Source organism: Cotesia typhae, unplaced genomic scaffold (assembly GCF_013202065.1).
Source record: "Cotesia typhae breed Kobodo isofemale line unplaced genomic scaffold, CoteBio_Ctyphae contig_83, whole genome shotgun sequence".
NCBI classification, from domain to species: domain Eukaryota; kingdom Metazoa; phylum Arthropoda; class Insecta; order Hymenoptera; family Braconidae; genus Cotesia; species Cotesia typhae.
Genome location: NW_027423769.1, coordinates 1,619,453 through 1,640,134, shown reverse-complemented (window position 1 = coordinate 1,640,134; position 20,682 = coordinate 1,619,453). Strand labels below are relative to the sequence as shown.

Genomic DNA, 20,682 nt, shown 5'->3' with positions numbered 1-20,682 from the left:
GTATCGTTTTTTTTTTTTTTTTTAACTTCTTATTCTCCCTCTACTGGAAAAAGTCGAATGTACTTTTTTTTTACAGTGTTAAAAAATAAAAATAAATATAATAATAATGTAAATTGACTGTAACTATATAATACAATAATTCACGAGTTATCGGGAAGAAATAAATAATAAATAATGAATTTATCATCAAGTGACGAGGTAATGCCAATTATTGGCTCAATTGTTGATATATATTGATATTATAATTATTATTGCTACGTATATTTGTCAAGCTGACAGCTGAGTATTAATTTAATAACCTATGTCAATATTTTGTAATTAACAATCATGAATCCTATGGAGTTGATTAAAATTGGAAAGGTAAATTATTTATATTGTTTTAATTCATTTATTTAATAACTAGTTTATTAATTTATTGGAATTCCAGGTGGAGAACGTCAGAATGCTGGATAGGTACAGCAATAAACACTCGGTAGGAACTTTGTATTTGACAGCAACACATTTAATTTTCACATACCCAAATGAAAAGAAACAGATATGGGTCTTGAACACTCATATCGCTAGTATTGAAAAACAGCCATTGACTACTGCTGGATCTCCGCTGCATATTAAGTGCAAACATTTTTTGACAATGACCTTTATTATTACTAAGGAACGAGACTGCCATGATATTTATTTAACGTTAATGAGACTATCTTCTCCAGGTATAATAATTGTAATCCTAAAATCAGCTGACAACTGTCAATTTTAAATTACCAGCCACTTTACCATTTAAAAAAAATTTTTTAACTTAAATTTATTCCAAAAAACTTATTTAAAAAAATGAAAATTAAGTTAGTCGACATCTAAAAATATTTAGAATTTTTTTTATAGAAAAAATTATTATAAAAAATTTATATTTTTGTATAAATTAATACATTTTTTTATTTTATTTTTTTTTAATTTCAATTGTGGAATTTTTTTACAATAATTTAATTGCGATAAAATTACAAAAAAAAAAAATTAATAATGTCAGTAAACTTTAGTGTTATTTAGTAGTAATTAATTCTTATTTATTATCTTGGTAATTAGTCATTATCAATCAGCTGTTAAAAATTTTAATTAAAATCTATGATTAATTTTCATATAAATTTCAGCTCGAATAGATGATGTATATTGTTTCCATTCACGAATAAGCAAAAACTTGACACCCAAGTTCGACGGCTGGAGTTTGTTTGACATTCAGAATGAATTCCAACGACAAGGACTCCCCAACTCTGAATGGACACTCACTTACTTGAATACTAGCTACGAACTTTGTGATACTTATCCTAGATATCTTTATGTTCCCTCTACTTGTACAAATAATGTTCTTGTTGGAAGCGCCAAGTTTCGAAGCAAAGGACGTCTACCTGTCCTCACTTATCTTCATTCCAATAAGGTCTTAGTTAGACATTTCATTTTATATCCTACAATTTTTTAATTAATTTAATTAATTGTTAAAAACAGGCTGCAATTTGTCGGTGTAGTCAACCGCTGTCGGGATTCAACGCACGGTGTCCTGAGGATGAACAAATGCTGTATCATATTCTCTGTACAAATCCCAATGCTAAGTTTATGTATGTCGTTGACACCCGGCCCAGAGTAAGTCACTAATTAATAATAATAAATTATCAATATTTAATTTATTTTTTTTTATTAATCATTAGATAAATGCAATGGCCAATAGAGCAGCAGGAAAAGGATATGAAAATGAAAACTTTTATGACAATATTAAATTCCGTTTTTTTGGGATTGAAAATATTCATGTTATGAGAGCGAGTTTAAGTAAACTTATTGATTGTAAGTTTTAAATATTCTTATTAAAATTTATTTATTTATTGTTTTAAAAAAAATTTTTAATAATGTTTTTTATCATTTAATATCAGTACAAAAAACGACATCGATGAGCGCATTTCTTAATGGATTAGAAAGCAGTGGTTGGCTGAAACACATAAGATCAATTTTGGAGACCAGTTGGTTTATCGCCAAAGCAATAATAAACGGAATAAACGTTGTTGTTCACTGTAGTGATGGTTGGGATCGTACTGCTCAAGTTTGTTCAGTAGCAGCCTTGCTTTTAGATCCGTTTTACAGAACAATTCAAGGATTTCAAGTAATTTATTATTATTGATATCAACAATTGAATTTTTTATGATACTAAATTTAGCAGACACCTAACAACTTTTTAGAATTTTATTAAAAAATTCCACATTAAAAATTAGAAATAAAAAAAAAATTGTGCCAATTTTTAAAAATATTTTTTTTTACAATAATTTATTTGGTATAAAAATTTCAATAATTTTCAAACTGCTAACTTCAGTATCTTTAATAATTTATTTATAATTATTAATGTGTATGTATTAATTTTGAAATTTTTCTAGGCTTTAATAGAAAAAGACTGGCTAGCATTTGGACACAAATTCAGTGATCGATGCGGCCACATAACATCTGATCCCAAAGAATTAGCTCCAATATTCACTCAATTTATTGACGTGACATACCAATTACTGCATCAATTTCCTTATATGTTTCAATTTAACGAATACTTTTTACTAATTCTCCACGATCATGTACACAGCTGTCAGCATGGTACATTTATTGGTAATAACGAAAAAGAGAGACAGTTGCTACGGTATTTACTTAACATAAATCGTGTTTGAGAATTTAATATTAACATAAAACAAGTAAATTATTGATCGTATTAATTTATCGTTTTTAGATTGTCAGAAAGAACGAAATCATTGTGGGAAGATATAGCGGCTGAAATAAACGAGTATATAAATCCTCTGTACGCGTGTAATAATTACAAAGATGAATGCAATAAAGTATTAGAACCAAAGCTATCACCGCAAAATATTGAGTGAGTTAATTAATGTTAAAAATATAATTTTAATTTTAAATTGTATTTTATAAAATTTATTTTTTAGACTTTGGAAAGGTCTGTATTTTCGATTTGAAAATGGGATTCATCCCCGAGAGACTGGACAAGATTATGTGCTTGCCCTTCACAATCACACGGCTTCCCTTGAGGATCATGTTAAATTACTAATTAAGAGAGTCAATAATTTAAGTCAATTGCCCAAGAGTCAACAAAACAATCAGCCAAATTACAATTACGACGATGAGTTCAGTAAAGACCTGGACTTGGAAAAAATAATTGACAAAGATGAAAATGACAGTGGGGGTGCTAATAATGATGCTTTAGTGAATCAAATAGAAAGTGAGCTCAAAAGTGTGGCGCTTGAGTGGAAAACTAGCAGTAAAGTTGAGGAGTGCTCTTGCTGCTCAACTTTTGACGCTTTTAATAAAAAGGTAGATTAAATTTTTTTTTAAAACTTCTAAATTTGAAAAAATTATTCTTAACTTTAATTTATGAAACTGAAATTAGACATTTAAAAATTTTTTTTAATTTTTGTAGCAAGTCAAAATTTTTCTTATTCTTTTAATAATATAGATAAAAATCTAAAAAATTTTTCCATGGCTAAATTAAATTTTTAATAATTTAATTTTAATTATTAAATTATTAAAATTTAATTATTAATAATTAATTAATTAATAATTAATAAATAAAATAATTTAATTATATTTTAGAATCATTGTTGGTCTTGCGGAGACGTATTTTGTATACGATGCATCGAAGAAGAGCCCAAATTATTATCTGGTCATATATCTCAACGCCCAGTACCCACGTGTAAATCTTGCTCACGAAAATCTCCGACAACACCTTCCTGAAAATGGACACTGGCGATCTCCAAAGCCCATTACTGATCACATTTTTTTTTTTAATCGTTACATACTGTACTATATTTAAAATACAGGTACGTTTTTTATGAAATTAATCGATCGAATCATGATAAAATATATTAACAATAATTGATAATATTTAAAGAGAATAAAATTATCCAAAGATCTATGATAAAGTATTTTAAAATAAAAGAGAATGTTTTAAAATAATTAGCACAGTTCAATAAAATTTTATTTCTCACATTCAAATCCAATTACTTAATACCTATCATCGAAATATTTATAAACTTTAATGTAAATTTTATTTTAATTAACAATATTCTACTTAAATTTTTTTTTTGATCCCAACTTGTGTATAATTATAAATAAGTCAATTATTACAACACAAATTGAATGAAATTTAATTAATAAACTGACAAAATACATTAAATAGTAAAAAGATCTGCAGTATCATAATAATTCAATTATAATAAATCGTAATAATAATATTTAATTAAATATATAATATTGTACTCGGTATTTAATATTAACTATAAGTGAACAAATAAAAACATACTTTATTAATATAATAAGGCAAATAGCTTCTCCATTGGACGTGAAAACGATTGGAAAAAAAAAACATCGTAATTGAGTTAAGTTAAATGAGATGAAGACCGTCGGGCCATTGATTATCATGCATATAATAAAATACTTTGGCCTCGGGCATGATGTAATTTTTTACAGGTATTACAATGAAATCTTGCGTAATAAATTAGTAACACATTAATACCCATTACGTACTTATAAAACAATAAAAATTTAAGAAAAAAAAACAAACCATAATTGTGAATAATTAGTAACAAACGCACGATTAAAATTACTTTTTATCTTGATATTTATCAAATAACGACTTTATAGTTAAATGCACAATTGATTGTTCTAATTTTTTTTTTTTTTTTTTTTTTTTTAAATCATCATTAAACTATTCAGTAATGGTGAAATTGGACCTTTAAATAATTTTCGTTATTTATTCATCCAATTATCCGTGAAATGTGGAATGTGAATATACATAACAAAATTCGATGGTAATTAAGTTAACATCTCTTACGCTTACAAATTTCTTTAAATTACGTTCAATTTTTTATTATTCTTTATTCGCTTTTCTCCGACGAGGACCGTCGCCATCGCCAGTGTGTTCCTCCTTAAATAAAATAGACATTTATTATTTTATTAATTATATAAGACATACCAGTCTTGTAAAATAAATTAAAAAAAAATTTTTTTTATTGTTGTAATAAAATATACCTTTTCGTTGTCGGCTTCTTCAGTCTCACTGGCATTATCTTGATCATCAGCGTCCGCTAAAGTTGCGGATTCTTGCTGTACATCTTCTTCGGCAGGATCTACTTGTTCATTCAAGTCTTCTTCAATTGCATTAAGCGATTCTTTATCGTCTAGTCTGTCATCTTTATCCTAAATAAATTATTAAAAATTAATAATAGTCTCAAAAAAAATTTTTTCTAATTTTATTTAAAAAATTGGTAAATATTTACAAGTGGGGTCAACCATTTTAATTTTTATTTTTTTGAACGAAATTTCTATTTGATTTTATTAATAAATTTTTTTTTAATTGTTTGTTTTTTTATGTACTGGGAAAAAAAAAAAAAAAAAAAATGAGCTAAAATTTTTTTCCAACTTTTGAAGGCAAAAAAGTGATCGAAATTTTTATTATTTTTTTTTTTTTGAGGTTGATCCCACTTGTAAATAATTACCAAAAAATTGTTTAAATTACAGAAAAAAAAATTTGTTCTAAGTTTGTAATTAATACAAAAATTTTTTTCCATTTACTTGTGATTAAATAAAAATCTAGCAATAATCTAATGACCTAAATACCTGGGATTGGAAACAGCAACAATAAACTATAAGTAATACAGGTATACCAGCAACTAGAATATACACTGCCCAAATCCATGGGTTCTCGCTTGTGAAGTTAACAAATTGTCGCCAAATAGTCCACTAAGAAATACAAAAAAAAAAATAATAATACATAATATAATAAAAGCATACTCTACATATTAAATAATAAAATGTTGAATAATCTATCGCTATCGCTGGGGAGCAGTAAATATTAGATAGTAGATAATCTAGCGCTCAGATAAATAATTAATGAAGGTAATGAGGAAGGTCGCAGCATTATGTCATAGGAAATCGATTGCTCATAAGCAACAGCATTGTTGATACCTCCTTGGCCCTTTTGTAGAGGTACCAGATGTATATAGTTATAGGTATAGAACAGTAGATAAAATAGGCAGCCCACCAGCCGGGCTTGTGATTCATTGACCGCATCAAACGACCCCATATTGTCACCTACGCGCCCGCATTATAAAACGTTTCACCAAAGTCCATAAATCAATTAATTCGTCAATAAAAAATTTATCAACTGATTAAACATTTATAAACTATGGTAGTTAGGCTATATTTAGTTTCAAGAGGAAGCTTTAGAGCTTCCATTACTCACGCTGTCCTGAGCTATCTTTTTTCGGTGAATCTCGAAGGTATCTTCTGCCCACTGCTTGGCTACATCTTCGTCGTCGGTGATGATCAGGTTGTCAAAATAGATGTCTGGAGACATTGACCAGAGTTCGAACCCGATAGCGTGCTGCAATATTAATTAATATGTTAAAATTTTATTTTAGAACTGAATTTTTTAATTTTTATTATTCTACAGCTTTTAAGTCTTTGTTAATAACAATTAACAAAAAAAAAAATTCACTTTTGAAGTTTTTAAAGATTTAAACTCATCCCGATGTTGCACTCATCAAGAGCTTTCATTTGAGTACCCACATGCATTTTTAATATATTTTTCATATATACATATACATACATAATATATATAAATATATGAAAAATTGATGTGGATACTCAAATGAAAGGTCTTGATGAGTATAATGTCGGGGTGAGCTTATATTTAAAAAAATTTTTTTTATTCTCTTAATAATATAGATAATTATTAATATTTAATAATATAAGTATCTTTAAAATTTTTTATTATTATAAAACTTCAAAGTATACTTTAAAGAAAATAAATAAAAAAATAATTTATATTAGTATCCTTATGAAAAGTAAATAAATAAAATGAATAACTAATTTATTTACAACGAACGTGATAAACTGTATTAAAAGAAATTAAAACAAGTACGTACAATTGGAGACATCCGGAAAGGATGATCATCATTGAAATAATCCGGATTATGGATGAGTCTTGGTTTCCATTTACCTTTGTAATTAGGATTATCAATAAGCGGAGCGAGCCATTTACCCTTGTACCTCGGATTCTTCTTCATTTTTTGCTTGTAGGGACCACAACCAGCAACACCTTCGCACTTGGGGTTTGGAATTTCTGGAGGCTCCCACTCTCCGTCCATTTCGACGTCCCAGTCTTCGGGTTTCACAGCATCGGGATTGGGAATAGTCGGCTTCTCATCTTCAAGCCAGCCCTCCGGGATAACATCATCTTCATCAACAATCTGAACCGGGGCATCTTCGTCCCAGTCTTCGGGCTTAACTGCCGTGGGATCTGGAATCTTCTCCCTGTCGTCCCAGTCTTCCGGTCTGGTGTCATTGGGGTCTTCGATCTCCAGCGGAGGATTCACTGGCGGCGTAAAGTCGTCAAGCAGAGAACCTTCGTTGACAATTTTGTTGTCTACTTTTATGATGAAAGAATTATCCGGGCGAATTACCAGAGTGTAAAGATGGGGGATCTTGTCCTTGAAGTATTCTTCCAATCTTTCTTTAGGTTTCTTGCAGTGCTTCTCTTCAATTGTTCCGTTTACTGGGTTCTTATGTCGGAAAATAAAGTGAAGCTTGTGGTCGTTGCCGCATTTGTCTGGCCCGAACATTATTGTGTAAGGAGTTTTGTCGTGGAACTTTTTTAGATCTGCATGTGCTGGGTCTTGAGTCAGCAATTTAAGATACGCTCCGCCGCACTCTTGGCCTTCCTGGAAGTTAACCTCGTACTGAACGATCAGTGGCTTATCATCGAATTTAAATGGTTTGTTTAGTAAAGCCGATATTGCAGCGTGTCTCGCTTTGCTTTTTAGAACTAATCCTAAGTCTCCGTCTTGTTGATTTCTCAGAGACTCTTCCAACGACCAGACGCCTTTAAAATAAATTTATTTTATTTAAAAAAATTAATCTAAAGCTATGATACTCAAATAATACATTTTACAATTTTTTTTTTTATTATTTATAATAAATTAATTATTATAAAAAAAATATTTAAAAAAATTTTCTGTTTTCTATTTTTAAAAATTACTTGTCTAATTTTTTTATTGTAATTAGTTAAATGATTTTTAGATGTCTCCTAAGTTCAGTATCATTAATGAAAATTAATTTATTAGATATTTAGAAATTTTAAGAATTTTTGTAACAAATTATGACAAAAAAAAAATTATTTAAAAAATTGACAAGTAGAAATTTTAAAAAATTAAAAATGCAATTTTTTAAAATAATTTTTTGGAACTAATTTATTTGTTAAAAAAAATTAAAAAGTAGTCATGTGATCGCTAAATTTAATGTCATAATTAATTATAATAAATAAAAAAAAAATTACCATCATATTTAGCAATATCTTCATCAGCTGACTCCTTTTTAGCTTGAGACTGGATCCAAACAGTTTTAAACCTCTCATTGTCATCAAAACTTTCGGCTAAATAAGCAAATCCTGAGACAACGGGGCTGGTATACAAAGCTTTATTTTCTTCATCACTAAAATCTTGATCGTGAGAATGGCTTTCCTCACAGAAAATTTTGGTGGAAAAAAGATTAATAATTAGGACAAGTATCAAAGCTCTCGTTCTCGCCATTAGTTACCTAATAAGAGACAGAAAAAAAAAAAAAAAAAAAAAAAAAAAAACAATTAATCATTTGTTTTATATAAGTCAAGTCATGTCCACTTAAATTAAAATTCAAATCTAATTGTAAAATGAAGAAAATTAAATGAAAAAAGTGATGCAATGAAAAGTAAATAAATGAAGTTAAGATAATAGAATTATAAAAGATAAAAATATCAATAAAAGTATAAATAAAACTTACCGATTTTAAAAATATAAAATAGATTGTATTTAAAATGCAGAACAATTGAACATAATTTCCGGAGACTTGTAACAAAACACGCGTATTTTATTTATTAAATTAACTTAAATAATTATAATCTAATCTATTTACACGTAGTCTGTTTCTGTCTAGTCGGTCTAGATGTATTCATGTGTCTTGTTGTAAAAGTTCATTGATCACCGGGGAATTAGTATCTATGACAATTAGGGAGTGTCCAGAGAGGAAACTAACTTATAAATATCATCTTCTTTTTAAATTACAGTGACATCTTCATAGAAACATGGCGGTCTCCCATTGGTCAGAGTTTTCATCACAGAAATGTACTACAGCGTCACCAACTTCTGCGCAGTGACAAGCAGCGCTTAAAAATTTCTTCATTTTTAAATTTTCCCGCGCTAATTATTTCGAATAAAATTAACCGAGGGCGCTGAAAACTCTGCTGTCGACTTGTACTTTTTCCACGTTGTGACGCAATATCGTCTGATCCTCGTGGTTACTATGATTGGCTGACGTATAAGTCGGATGATCATTTGTAATTTTTTTTTTTTATTGTTAGTATTACCCACAACGTTTGATAATTCGCACGTATGTATGTTTACGTGAAATCTTTCAATTTTATTAAATTTACCAGCGTTGTAAAATAATATTTTTATTATTTTGAAACTCAACCTGAAAAAAAAAAAAAAAAAAAAAAAAAAAAAAAACAAGTGTTTGGACTGGTTTTGAGAATGGGGGACACTGGAGGAACCTGGTCCTCAATTCAAGACACTGAATTTCCAAATTTTACAGCCGGTGATACCTTCAATTTAAACGATGTCACTGGTTTTGATGGTGGGTATCATTTATAAATGTCAAACATTTTAAACATGTGTTTTCTTTTTTTTTTTTTTTTAGGTTCGTTAATTCAAGCTGTCTTTATTTATTAAATTATATTGATTGACTTTCATTAGATTTTATTTAACAAAAAATTATCTAATCGTTTTATATTTACGTCGTTAATTTTATTTACAATAATAAACATTGCATAAACCTTGTGTCAATATTTATGACATTTAAGTTGGCAGTCACTTAATAATTTTTTTATTTTATTTGACAAGAAAATTTTTCCTAAAAAATTGCATTTTTTATTTTTTTCAATTTCTACATGTCAATTTTTTTTTTTATAATTTATTTGTTATAGAAGTTTAAAAATTATTATTAAATAAATGCTAAATTAATTTTTATCAATTTCTAATTGATTTTTAAATAGTATAGACAATTTATTTTTATATCTGTCAAAATTTGTTAATTTTAAGAATTTTTTTAACGAATAAATTATTGCGAAAAAAATTGACATCTAGAAATTAAAAAAAATTAAAAATTAATGGATTAAAATATTTAATATTTGATTTAACAGACAAAAATATTTTAGATTTTTGTAATAGTTAAATTATAAAAAAAAAAAAAATTACGAGTGAATTTTAAAAAAAATTTTTTAAAATAATAATTTATTAATTATCAAATTTAATTTTCTAGATCTGTTAAAAAACTGCGAAAGCGAATTGATGAAAAATGAACACTTATTTGGCGACGAGACATTTCTATCAGACCTCAGCGACCCGATCGCGATGGAGAATGACCAGTTTAACTTCCTGGACATGAACATCGACAATGACTTCAAGGATGCGAATTTAATAGGAAAGTTGGCGGAGCCAAATGTGATGGTGATGGTGCCTAATGCTGCTCAGGTTCCTCAGCAGCAGACATCTCCGCATCAGCAATCACCGCAGCCTCAACCGCAACCCCAACAAAAACCCCAGCAACACAAGAGACACGCAAGCGTTCCAGACGGACAGCTGCCCAACCAACCAAAGAAATTGGCGACCCACCCGGCATCTCCAGCATCCACAGTCTTTGCTTCTCCGTACACGCTTCCTCAGAACGTTAATTTTACTCTTAAATCTCCAGTCGTTACTCTGGCTTCTGTAAATACTAACCAGCGACAATTGCTACTACCGGCTAAGTTGATCAAGTCTGAGTCTGTCGTTTATCCAAGAGGCTCTCAGGCGATAACTTCGACCCCGGTACCTCATCAAATTCATACTTTTGTAAATGCTGCTAATGGAACTGTCCTGGCTACTGGTAAATTTATAAATTCTATTAAATATTTAATTTTAATTATTTAACTATTCAATTATATTACTTACTAATTTTTTTACAGGCATACCGGTAGTTCTAGACACCGATAAAGTCCAGATAAATCGCATGAATACGTCACCAGCTGTCGGGGTCCCCAAAGTACGTGAGGTCAAACGAAGTGCGCACAATGCCATAGAACGTCGTTACAGAACGTCAATAAATGACAAGATAATTGAATTGAAAAATATAACAGTTGGTGTGGACGCAAAACTCAATAAATCAGCAATCTTACGCAAAACAATTGATTACATCAGGTTTGTTTTCAATAAACATATTAACATAAAAAATTTATGATATTTAAGTTCGCTGTCATTTGACCATCTTTTAACTTTTTAAACACTTGTTGCCTAAAATTATTTTATTTTCAATTTTATTTAACAAAAAAAATTTTTTCAAAAAATTATTTAAAAAAAAATCCCATTTTAAACTTTTTAAAATTTATTTCAGATTTTTTTTTCTCATATTTTTTTCTTTCAATTTTTCAGCCATAATTTATTACTTAAATAAATGATCAAATATCTGGTAAATTAATTTTCATAAAAAATTAATTTATTTAGTTATTGCTCTATTTATTATTCAGATTTTTACAAAACTCAAACGCTAAACTGAAAGCCGAGAACATGGCAATGAAAATGGCATCTCAGAGACAAAATCTCCGGGATCTATTGTCCTGTGGAGAGCTGACACCCCCGCGGTCAGACTCCAGCGAGCCATCTTTGTCTCCTGCGCCGGATCCTCTTTCCCCAGCTTCACCATTGTCCATCAAAGAAGAGCCAGACAGTTTCCAGCACAAGCCTCAGCACTCAGTCAGCGGGCTTGGAGACCACACTCGTCTGACACTCTGCGCTTTCCTCCTCGTCTTTATCGCCTTCAATCCTCTTCAATTCGCGATAAACAAAGTCGGAAGGTTTAATAGCGACTTGGCAGAGTCGAAATTCGACGGTAGAACAATTTTGACTCACGAGGATCCTACTGAGCCTACGTCTTTCGTATGGAACAGTATCATCTTGTGGTTGGTCAATGCTTTGCTGCTAATCGGCGGGCTTTATCGTCTTCTTCTCCACGGAGATCCGGTGATTCCAACCGAGAGCAAAACATTTTTAGAATTGCGCCGCTGGCGGCACCAGGCAGAGTTCAATATGTCGACAAATGACAACGAGAAAGCTCACTCGGATCTACGAAGGTGTCTCGGCTACTTCAATAGGACTCTACCGAGTTCTAGGATGGAAATCGGGCTGACGACTCTGTGGCAAATAGTCCGGCAAGTTCTCTACAGACTCTGGATCGGAAAGTGGATCCTTCACGCTGGTAAGTGGCTCTCCCATAGCTCCGAGCGTCAGCAGACCGAAATCTCAACCATGGAACTAGCGATGGTCTACCAGAGAATTCTATGCCTCCGTTTGTCAGAAGGATCCACCAATGTAACGCTGTTCTTGGCGTTGTCAGCTGTTAATTACGCCGAGGCTGCTGGCGAGTATATTCCTAAAGTCTCTCTGGCAGAAGTTTACATCAACGCTGCTCTCTGCTTCAAACAGTCAATGTTCTCCCTGGTTCACAAATATTACCTCAACAAAGCCAGAGCTGTTCTTGCTACTTGCGTGGTGCCTTCCAAGTTCAAGTGGATCATGACTAATGAAGGTGCCAAATTTTTCACCTCACACAAGTGGCAGTACGGAGATTGTCCAGTCAGCGAATTTACCTCTCAGAGTATCAAGACAGACCCTCTGTCATTTACCGCACGTGCTTATCGTGAATATCTTGTTGGACAGTGTCTTCGACTCTTAACTGGCACCGCTGGAGACTCTCACGCTTCTACTATTTTGGCGCTAGCTGAAAATATTGTAGCCTCTGCTGATGTTGAGATTGGATTTCCAACTCAGAGCACCAATGGCCAAGGTAAAATTCTAATTAATTATTTTTACAATTTAATTTTAAATTATAAAAAAATAAATAATTATTTTAAATAATTTTGTAGATCGAGAAGACCCAATTGGACTGTGGTGGGGTGCAGTATTTTGTGCTGCAGCTAACTGGAGATTAGGCAACGAAGATTCATCTTGGACGCTTGTAGAAAGTAAATTTCCGTACGGAAAAAATTATAATGAAAATGACGCTTCGTCAAACGGCAATCCACTGCCTTATGCAGTCCTTTGCGTTCTTCAAGCAGCTAAACGCTCAACTAGGTCATCTATTAGACTTGTTGATCAAGCTGGGGAATATTTACAACACTCGATGGTGTACTATCATTGTAAACAACAATCACCGCATAATGTACAGGTATAAATATCTTTTAGGAGATTCCATAAAAATTTAACTATTGTATTTCCTTCAAATAACTTTTGAGGATGCTTGTTTTTAATTTAAATTTTAGAAGAAAATTTCGATGATAAAAAATACCTCTTACGTGTGTGCATTGTAGTTGCATTGCATGAATTTTAATAGTGCAATACTTCTGCAGTGCAACACTCGTGACAGAGCTTACCAACAATCAAGAAATATTTATTTAATTATTTAATTTATTTTATTTATTTATTTAATTATATTTTTAAATGAAAATTTATGTTAAAAAATTTTTTTAATATTTTTAGTTGGTTCAATTATGGCTCTGTGATTGTTTATTGGAATTAAGAACAGTCTTATGGCAAGGACTGGGTGGAGAAACAGGTCAAACAGCAGTAAACACGTTCCTCGCAGCTTTTCAACGTGATTTAGCTCGTCTGAGACAACTAAGTCAATATATTCCGGTAATTATTAATTGTTAATAAATATTTAAATAAATTTTTTAATAAATAAAAATTTTATTTCAGTCCGTATTACCAAGGATATTTTTGTACGAAGCAACGGCGCGAATAATGGCAGGAGCAACTCCAGTAAAAACGCAATTGCTTCTTGACCGCAGTTTGCATCATCGCAATTCTCGCTCCTCAATTATTTGTGGCAAGGATCGTTCCCACGAAAACGGCAACGGAGAACGAGAACACGCGGCAGCGCTCTGTCTCGCGTGTCGTCATCTTCCCGTGCTTTTGCTGGCATCTCCCGGTGAACGAGCCGGAATGCTGGCAGAAGCTGCTAAGACTCTGGAGAGAATTGGAGATAGGAAAAAATTGCAAGAGTGTTATGAACTTATGCGCCAGCTTGGTCCGGCTATTTCTGCTAATTAATTACACTTACGTCCATTTCACTGTAAATAAATCTCGAAGCTGTACTGTTCAATTGATATTTTTTTTTAATATCATTATTAATTATAATTATTATGTACAGATTCCATCGCAGGCGTACAAATAGACCGAAGAAATGATAATTAAATATATTTACGCAAATAATTATTTTCTTATATATGAGTTGTAATATTTAAAATATTAAATGACTTTATTTTTATTATTTATTGTTTTAAGTTAATTATTTAATTCTTAAAATTTATTTGGCAATTTATAAAATTGTTTAAACATTTAATTATATTTTCACCAATAAATAGATCATTTATAATTTTTTTACAATTTTAAATGTTTTTTAAAGTGTATTTAAAATTTATAAAAATTAATTTAGTACATGTTTCATAATTTTAAAAAATTTTGTAACAAACATGACAAAAAAAAATATTTATAGAAATTTAAAAAGATTAAAAATGTAATTTTTTTGAAAAAAAAATTTTTTTAATAAAATTAAAAAATAGTCGTGACTTTTAATTTAAAAATTTTTTAAACTTATTTTTAATTATGAAAATTAATTTAGCAGATATTTAATAATTTTTAGAATTTTTGTTAACAAATAAAATATGGCAAAAAAAAAAATAAGAAAAACAAAGTGAAATTTAGAAATTAAAAAAAAAAATTCAATATTTTTAGTTAATTTAATTGTTAAATAAAATAAAAAATTTGTCGACAGCTTTTTTTAAAAAATTTAATAAGAATTCAAATTACTCCCACTAAAGCGCCATCTGAAACTTTCATTTCCACCTTGACCACCAGAGCTCACTGACGTCAATCACCGAAGCAGCCTTTTTATACTTGTCGATTAAGGAATAAGGTTCGCATTTTTATTAATTACGTTTATAAATATATTAATAAATTATTTTTTTCATAAATTTAATAATTAATCAATTAACCAAAAATTTTTCCTTCAATTTGACGTATAAAACTTAGTACCTAACAAAAAAACCTTTGCAAATAAACATTATTTAACAAATCCTAACAGCCACGTGTGTCAAATTTTATTTAAAAAGAAAAAATAAATAATTAAACTCAAAACAATTATGAAATTAATATTTTAGACTAAAAAAAAATTTTTGGATAATTAATTTTTATCAATAATAATTTTTAAGCGTTGATTATTTATCAAGATGACATTCTAACCTCACTTAATTTTCCATCAGGCAAAATGACCAACTCGAAGGGTTACCGTCGTGGTACGAGAGACTTGTTCTCTCGTAAATTTAGAACTCATGGAACCATCCCACTGAGTACTTACATGAAAGTCTACAAAGTCGGAGACATTGTTGACATTAAAGGAAACGGTGCGGTCCAAAAAGGTATGCCACACAAGGCTTACCACGGCAAGACTGGACGTGTGTTCAACGTGACTCCTCATGCTATGGGAGTGATCGTCAACAAGCGGGTGCGTGGACGCTTCATCGCCAAGCGCATCAATGTAAGAATCGAGCACTTGAACCACAGCAAGTGCCGGGAGGATTTCCTCAAGAGAGTCAAGGAAAACGAGCGCCTCAGGAAGGAGGCTAAAGAAAAGAACATCATCGTTGAGTTGAAACGTCAGCCTGCTCAACCTTCAAAGGCTCACATTGTCTCTGGACGGGAAGCTCCCATCCTCTTGGCACCAATCCCGTATGAGTTTATCGCTTAATTTTATTAATAAAGATCTTAAATTGATATAAATTACGCAAGCTTTATTTATTTTATTTTATTTTATTTTATTAATAAGTTTTAACAATACTTTTCCAACTTTTTATTTTATTATACAATTAATTAGAATCTGATGGTGAATTTAACATATTTTATTGAAATAATATTTAAAAACTAAATTGAATTACATGGAGAAAAAAAATAAGATTTAATTCTGATTAATTTACATTTTAATAGACTAGTATGGGGACAATTAAAATATAATCGCAAGTATTTTAAATAGGAGCAATTGGGAAGCCTTCATTATCAAATATCGTCTTTTTAAAAGTGATAGAAATATTTTAATTCTGTTCTTTATTTTTTTTTTTTTTCTATATCATTAATTACGTAGTACGAGTGGTATCAATTTTACTTAAATAAAATTGATACTTTACCGTGAATAAATTATTTACAGTAAATTAATTACAGTCCCGTGATTGATAGAATAAAATGTATCCAGTTTCTGATGTCTTGTGGATGTCGGATGTCAGTCCATAAAAATCTGCTATATTCGATGCATCGATTTTCTGAAATTTTATTTTAGAATTAAAAAAAATCCTGTTCAAGTTTTTTTAAGTATATAATTAAATTAATTATGCTTACATCAACTGCGTCATCATCAAACAGTAACCAGAAACCATGACTCTTAACAATAGAAATATAGTGTCCACGATTAGGCCCACTTCCACAATGTATCACAACAGCAACCAAATCATAAAGACGATCTGGATTAACAGCATCGTCGCTCTATTTATAAAATAAAATAGTTGAGTTAACAAAATAAATTATTTTTTAAATCCAAGGTAAGTTTATTATTCAACTGCTGAATAAGTTAATACTTACAGTATTAAATAACCTTAACTCCAATGGAAATACAACTCTGTGGGATACTTTAATGTGCCGGTTATACTGCTCTACATACTTGAATCTCTTTAAATGAAGAGCAAGGATCATTGGTAATTTTTTCAACCTCATTCGTTTCTGTAAAAATTATTAATAATAATAATAATAATGTAAAATTTATTATTATTATTATTGTAATTAAAAAAAAACATACTTGGGCTTCTTGATAACTACTACAATGATCACACTTGAATTTATTATCACTACAAAGAGTTTCAGTATTAGAAAAACACTTGAGGCAGTAAGTTATGGATGTATTCTGATCAACATCAACTTGTAAGTCGAAAAAATCTTCATCCTTGCTTGATACAGTCTCACAGTTAAGGCAACGAGTTTCTGATGTCAAGATACCTTGGAATATCTCATGCACCCATGTTGGTTCTGGCGGTGTTCCAGCATCACCAGCTCCGCCTTTTCCAGTAGCTGCTTTACTTTGATTCCTTTCCGCTAAAGAATCATAAACATGATTTTAATTAATAATCAATAAATTTAAATAAATAATAATAAATAAAAATAATTTATTATACATACCGAGTATAATTTCATTAATATGGTTGATAAGAAAATTTAAAAATTCATGAGCATCTTGCTGCATATAATTATCGAACTCCTCTGAAAAATTTACGATGTTAATTAATTAGTATAATTTATTATCAAAAATTTTATTACCTTTTTCTTTTCTTAATCTAGCAATAAATTTTTTTGGCGCAATTGAACCGACTTTTTTTTTCTGAGTCGCAATACTGTAAAACAGATCTGCTAAACATGTCAATAATGTTTCTTTGGTTCGTTTATTTCTTGCTTTATATTCTAATACTTTTTCCCTAAATGGCCTGCAAAAATACAAGGCCTGCAGAACTGAGTTACTGTAGCACGTATTTCCAAACTGAAAAAAAAATTAATAAAAATAAATAAATGAAAATAAAAAAAATAAAAAAAAAAAAAAAACAGCTGATTAATTAAAACTAATATTTACATTAACAAGACCAAAATAATGTTCATTGGGTGGAAATTGATCAGCTCCAATATTTCTCTCTAGCTGCGATATATTTGCACCCTAAAAAAAAATAATAAATTATTAGCTCATCTCACTCTGGAATTATCACACCCATTTGAAGCAGGCAATTGTTAATGTTAATAAAATAAAAACTAATAACAGATAAAATAGTTAGTACTCACCATTTTACCATTTAATAACAAGAATAAAATACTGAGCAATTAAAATTGATTGTTCTGTTTCGAAAATCTTCATTGTATAAAGATACTAATATAATAATTATTAGCTTATTGTAATAGTTATCACACACATTATATTACAATTATTAATTACTTGTTACCAAATCGGCATGGCAATGTAATAAAATACACCGAACACATGCAATAATATATGTATGTATTTATCAACTGAATAATTAAAATAAATATTATCAGTATAAATATTTTTAAATTAATTAATTAATATTAATAATCTGATAAGCGTTATTTATTGCATTACATTTTTCGTTAATTACTTTTGACCGATCTCGGTTATATACATATACTTTTTTTTTATGTTGTGCACAGAACTTCCATCTTGTAAATTTTAACTGCTGCCATCTTGTGTCTATAACAGATATTAAATATTATTTAAAATGACACATTAAAAATTTTTATAGCAATTAAATTATTATTAAAAAAAATTTATTAAAAAGTTCCACGTGTCAAAATTAATAAAAATAACAAGTGAAATTTTTTTTTTATTGTAATTGATTTGTTAAAAAAATTTTTTTAAGTGACAGCTGACGGCTAACTTCAGTATGATTATTTAAAACGCATTTATACCGAGAACTGTCATTGAGATAACAACCGTTTAATAATTAGATCAATTAATTTTAATTTAATGTTAATTCAGGAGTAATTGATGACTAAGATATGTCATTTATTATTTATTGCGAGTGTAAGTTGTCGATTGATGAATTTATTTAATGCGCATGCGTTCGGGGTTATGTGATATGATAATTATTTATTTGATAGGTAATATGCTGACATACAACTGACAAGTAAACATCATACATAAAAAGTTATTTGCTCAATATTTTGGAAATGGTTAAACTATGTTTTCTTTGTGATCGGAAACCATCGAAAGCTGATAAGATTTCATTTCATAAGTAATTTTTTTTTTTTTTTTTTATTCTAGTCATGAATAATTTATTTGTCTTATTCTTTTTAGATGTTTGCATTCAAGGCTGACTCATTTTTGGCTTGAAGTTAAAAATCAATACTTAAAATTTTAGATTTCGCTAATTTTTTATTTTTTTAATTCTTTAGAAAATAGAAAAAAATTAATTGTACTGAAATTAAAAAACATCTGTCAATTTTTTTCATTTTTATGACAACAAAAATATTATAAAAAATTTTTACTAAACAAATTTTTTTTTTTATAATTAATTTTTAATGAAAATAAATCAAATTGCTAGATATCAGCTGATTTCAGTATTATAAAATACATAAAATTAAATATTAGCAATTACTTGAGCATTTTTTAATTTTATTTAACAAAAAAATTTGTTCAGAACAATTATTTTTTTATTTGTTAAAAAAATTTTTATTAAAATTTAATTAAAAATCAGCTAAATTAATTTTTATTAAAATTATCTGTGATTTATGAATTTTATAAAAATTTAATGTGAAAATAAATTTTAGGTTTCCAAAAGATAAAATAATGCGACAAAAATGGCTAGATATCTGCGGATTAACTTCAGAAGACGATGTTTCAAGAATATGCATTTGCTCAATGCATTTTACAGCAGCTGATATGATCAGTTGTTCTTCTGGAATAAAAAAATCATTCCTAAAATCAGGAGCGGTGCCCACAAAATTGTTATCCAACCCTTTAGTGTTAAAAGAAATCGATGAAGCTGCTAAAGCTGCCAAAAAGAGAAATGATCCTGACATCACGCTGCAGTCATCTGTCGAAGAGCTGATCGACGAGCTGATCAATGAAATCGGAGGTAATATCTTCAACAATACCCATATTATATTATAATTTTAATTTTAATTATTGCTTAAAATTATTTATCTAGATCTAGATGACAACATTGAGGTCCCGAAGAAACAACGAATATTTTATCGACCGCGTTATATTTCAGAAATAACGCTAGAAGACTTATCAACTCCTTCGAAAGCTGAGAGAGTTCTCAAGTTGATAAAAACCACAGACTTTAGAAAGTCTAAACAGATTAAGAGCTTACAGGACCAACGAAGACAACTCAATCTAAAGATTAAATCTCTCAAGGCGTTGATTGCTCAGTTACAAGGCAAGGATCCTGATGCCTTGGAAGAAAGTTAAAGTTGCTCACTTTTTTTAGAGGATATATTTTTACGCATATCCTCAAAGACTGATTATTATTTTTTCGCGTGGATTATTAGCATTTATACTTTAATTACATCGAATTGTTAATATTTCACTTCTATCGAAAATATTAAAACACCCAAAATCAGTCAATCATTAATGAAAATTAATTTAGCAGATATTTGATAATTTTTTTAACAAATAAATTGGAGCAGAAGAAAATTGACATGTAAAAATAAAAAAAAAAAATATAACATGCAATTTTATAGAAGAAATTTGTTTGTTAAAAAAAATTCAAAAATAGTCAAATGACTGTTAACTTAAATGTCATCAATAATTAGACGAAATTCTTGCCAATGTAACAGTAACATGATAATCGCAACAATTATTTTATTTTATTAAGTTTTTTAATAAATTATACTGAAACTAGCAGACATATAATAATTCTTGAAATTATTATAAAAAAAATTAATTTTTTAAATTTACACTTAAAATTTATTAAAATTTCTTATTATG

The 20,682-nt window shown here is 29.2% G+C and overlaps 6 protein-coding genes across 8 annotated transcripts; 4 read left to right on the top strand and 2 right to left on the bottom strand.

Annotated features, from left to right (window-relative positions):
- Window positions 1-185: 185 nt before the first annotated feature.
- Window positions 186-4,581, top strand: Mtmr6 (Myotubularin related protein 6). The gene is made up of 10 exons (XM_074252089.1): window positions 186-360; window positions 428-704; window positions 1,137-1,420; window positions 1,489-1,623; window positions 1,689-1,821; window positions 1,908-2,134; window positions 2,403-2,653; window positions 2,741-2,881; window positions 2,949-3,333; window positions 3,613-4,581. The coding sequence occupies exons 1-10, from the start codon at window positions 328-330 to the stop codon at window positions 3,751-3,753; spliced, it is 2,007 nt and encodes a 668-aa protein (XP_074108190.1). The 5' UTR covers window positions 186-327; the 3' UTR covers window positions 3,754-4,581.
- Window positions 4,582-4,758: 177 nt separating this feature from the next.
- LOC141533296 (calnexin) lies at window positions 4,759-9,038 on the bottom strand. The gene is made up of 7 exons (XM_074252090.1): window positions 8,839-9,038; window positions 8,357-8,616; window positions 6,948-7,903; window positions 6,263-6,403; window positions 5,638-5,760; window positions 5,050-5,217; window positions 4,759-4,945 (listed from the first exon to the last, which is right to left on the bottom strand). Exons 2-7 carry the CDS (start codon window positions 8,607-8,609, stop codon window positions 4,889-4,891), a joined length of 1,698 nt encoding a protein of 565 aa, XP_074108191.1. The 5' UTR covers window positions 8,610-8,616; window positions 8,839-9,038; the 3' UTR covers window positions 4,759-4,888.
- Window positions 9,039-9,410: 372 nt separating this feature from the next.
- Window positions 9,411-14,418, top strand: LOC141533222 (sterol regulatory element-binding protein 1-like). Of its 2 annotated transcripts, XM_074251973.1 has the most exons (8): window positions 9,411-9,690; window positions 10,375-10,980; window positions 11,060-11,291; window positions 11,618-12,933; window positions 13,013-13,314; window positions 13,626-13,781; window positions 13,845-14,220; window positions 14,299-14,418. In XM_074251973.1, the coding sequence occupies exons 1-7, from the start codon at window positions 9,588-9,590 to the stop codon at window positions 14,196-14,198; spliced, it is 3,069 nt and encodes a 1,022-aa protein (XP_074108074.1). In that variant the 5' UTR covers window positions 9,411-9,587; the 3' UTR covers window positions 14,199-14,220; window positions 14,299-14,418. The 2 variants fall into 2 exon arrangements, with proteins under 2 accessions (XP_074108074.1, XP_074108073.1); XM_074251972.1 differs by having other exon boundaries at window positions 9,412-9,690; window positions 13,845-14,418.
- Window positions 14,419-14,941: 523 nt separating this feature from the next.
- Window positions 14,942-15,929, top strand: Rpl21 (ribosomal protein L21). The gene is made up of 2 exons (XM_074252067.1): window positions 14,942-15,063; window positions 15,410-15,929. The coding sequence occupies exon 2, from the start codon at window positions 15,415-15,417 to the stop codon at window positions 15,892-15,894; it is 480 nt and encodes a 159-aa protein (XP_074108168.1). The 5' UTR covers window positions 14,942-15,063; window positions 15,410-15,414; the 3' UTR covers window positions 15,895-15,929.
- Window positions 15,930-16,243: 314 nt separating this feature from the next.
- On the bottom strand, window positions 16,244-18,337 carry Usp12-46 (Ubiquitin-specific protease 12/46). Its single transcript, XM_074252063.1, has 8 exons — window positions 18,015-18,337; window positions 17,812-17,892; window positions 17,505-17,721; window positions 17,367-17,447; window positions 16,990-17,282; window positions 16,776-16,913; window positions 16,536-16,679; window positions 16,244-16,459 (listed from the first exon to the last, which is right to left on the bottom strand). The coding sequence occupies exons 1-8, from the start codon at window positions 18,015-18,017 to the stop codon at window positions 16,352-16,354; spliced, it is 1,065 nt and encodes a 354-aa protein (XP_074108164.1). The 5' UTR covers window positions 18,018-18,337; the 3' UTR covers window positions 16,244-16,351.
- Window positions 18,338-18,502: 165 nt separating this feature from the next.
- LOC141533285 (uncharacterized) lies at window positions 18,503-20,665 on the top strand. 2 transcript variants are annotated; one of them, XM_074252065.1, is made up of 4 exons: window positions 18,503-18,771; window positions 18,849-18,982; window positions 19,518-19,825; window positions 19,898-20,663. In XM_074252065.1, the coding sequence occupies exons 2-4, from the start codon at window positions 18,918-18,920 to the stop codon at window positions 20,161-20,163; spliced, it is 639 nt and encodes a 212-aa protein (XP_074108166.1). In that variant the 5' UTR covers window positions 18,503-18,771; window positions 18,849-18,917; the 3' UTR covers window positions 20,164-20,663. The 2 variants fall into 2 exon arrangements, with proteins under 2 accessions (XP_074108166.1, XP_074108167.1); XM_074252066.1 differs by lacking the exon at window positions 18,849-18,982 and having other exon boundaries at window positions 19,898-20,665.
- The last annotated feature ends 17 nt before the right edge of the window (window positions 20,666-20,682 follow it).

Bases quoted from the DNA above. Each gene is read 5' to 3' on its own strand.
- LOC141533222 (XM_074251973.1), top strand. From the start codon at position 9,588: ATGGGGGACACTGGAGGAACCTGGTCCTCAATTCAAGACACTGAATTT. The intron at 13,315-13,625 runs GTATAAATATCT...TAATATTTTTAG, and splicing joins AATCACCGCATAATGTACAG to TTGGTTCAATTATGGCTCTG. The intron at 13,782-13,844 runs GTAATTATTAAT...ATTTTATTTCAG, and splicing joins AACTAAGTCAATATATTCCG to TCCGTATTACCAAGGATATT.
- Rpl21 (XM_074252067.1), top strand. From the start codon at position 15,415: ATGACCAACTCGAAGGGTTACCGTCGTGGTACGAGAGACTTGTTCTCT.
- LOC141533285 (XM_074252065.1), top strand. From the start codon at position 18,918: ATGGTTAAACTATGTTTTCTTTGTGATCGGAAACCATCGAAAGCTGAT. The intron at 18,983-19,517 runs GTAATTTTTTTT...AATAAATTTTAG, and splicing joins GATAAGATTTCATTTCATAA to GTTTCCAAAAGATAAAATAA. The intron at 19,826-19,897 runs GTAATATCTTCA...TTATTTATCTAG, and splicing joins GCTGATCAATGAAATCGGAG to ATCTAGATGACAACATTGAG.
- LOC141533296 (XM_074252090.1), bottom strand. From the start codon at position 8,609: ATGGCGAGAACGAGAGCTTTGATACTTGTCCTAATTATTAATCTTTTT. The intron at 7,904-8,356 runs GTAATTTTTTTT...TTTATTTTAAAG, and splicing joins AGATATTGCTAAATATGATG to GCGTCTGGTCGTTGGAAGAG. The intron at 5,761-6,262 runs GTGAGTAATGGA...TGTATTTCTTAG, and splicing joins AAAAGATAGCTCAGGACAGC to TGGACTATTTGGCGACAATT.
- Mtmr6 (XM_074252089.1), top strand. From the start codon at position 328: ATGAATCCTATGGAGTTGATTAAAATTGGAAAG. The intron at 2,882-2,948 runs GTGAGTTAATTA...TTTATTTTTTAG, and splicing joins CTATCACCGCAAAATATTGA to ACTTTGGAAAGGTCTGTATT. The intron at 3,334-3,612 runs GTAGATTAAATT...ATTATATTTTAG, and splicing joins TTGACGCTTTTAATAAAAAG to AATCATTGTTGGTCTTGCGG.
- Usp12-46 (XM_074252063.1), bottom strand. The intron at 17,722-17,811 runs GTAAATATTAGT...TTTTTTTTTCAG, and splicing joins ATTATTTTGGTCTTGTTAAT to TTTGGAAATACGTGCTACAG. The intron at 16,680-16,775 runs GTAAGTATTAAC...TTTTATAAATAG, and splicing joins AGTTAAGGTTATTTAATACT to AGCGACGATGCTGTTAATCC.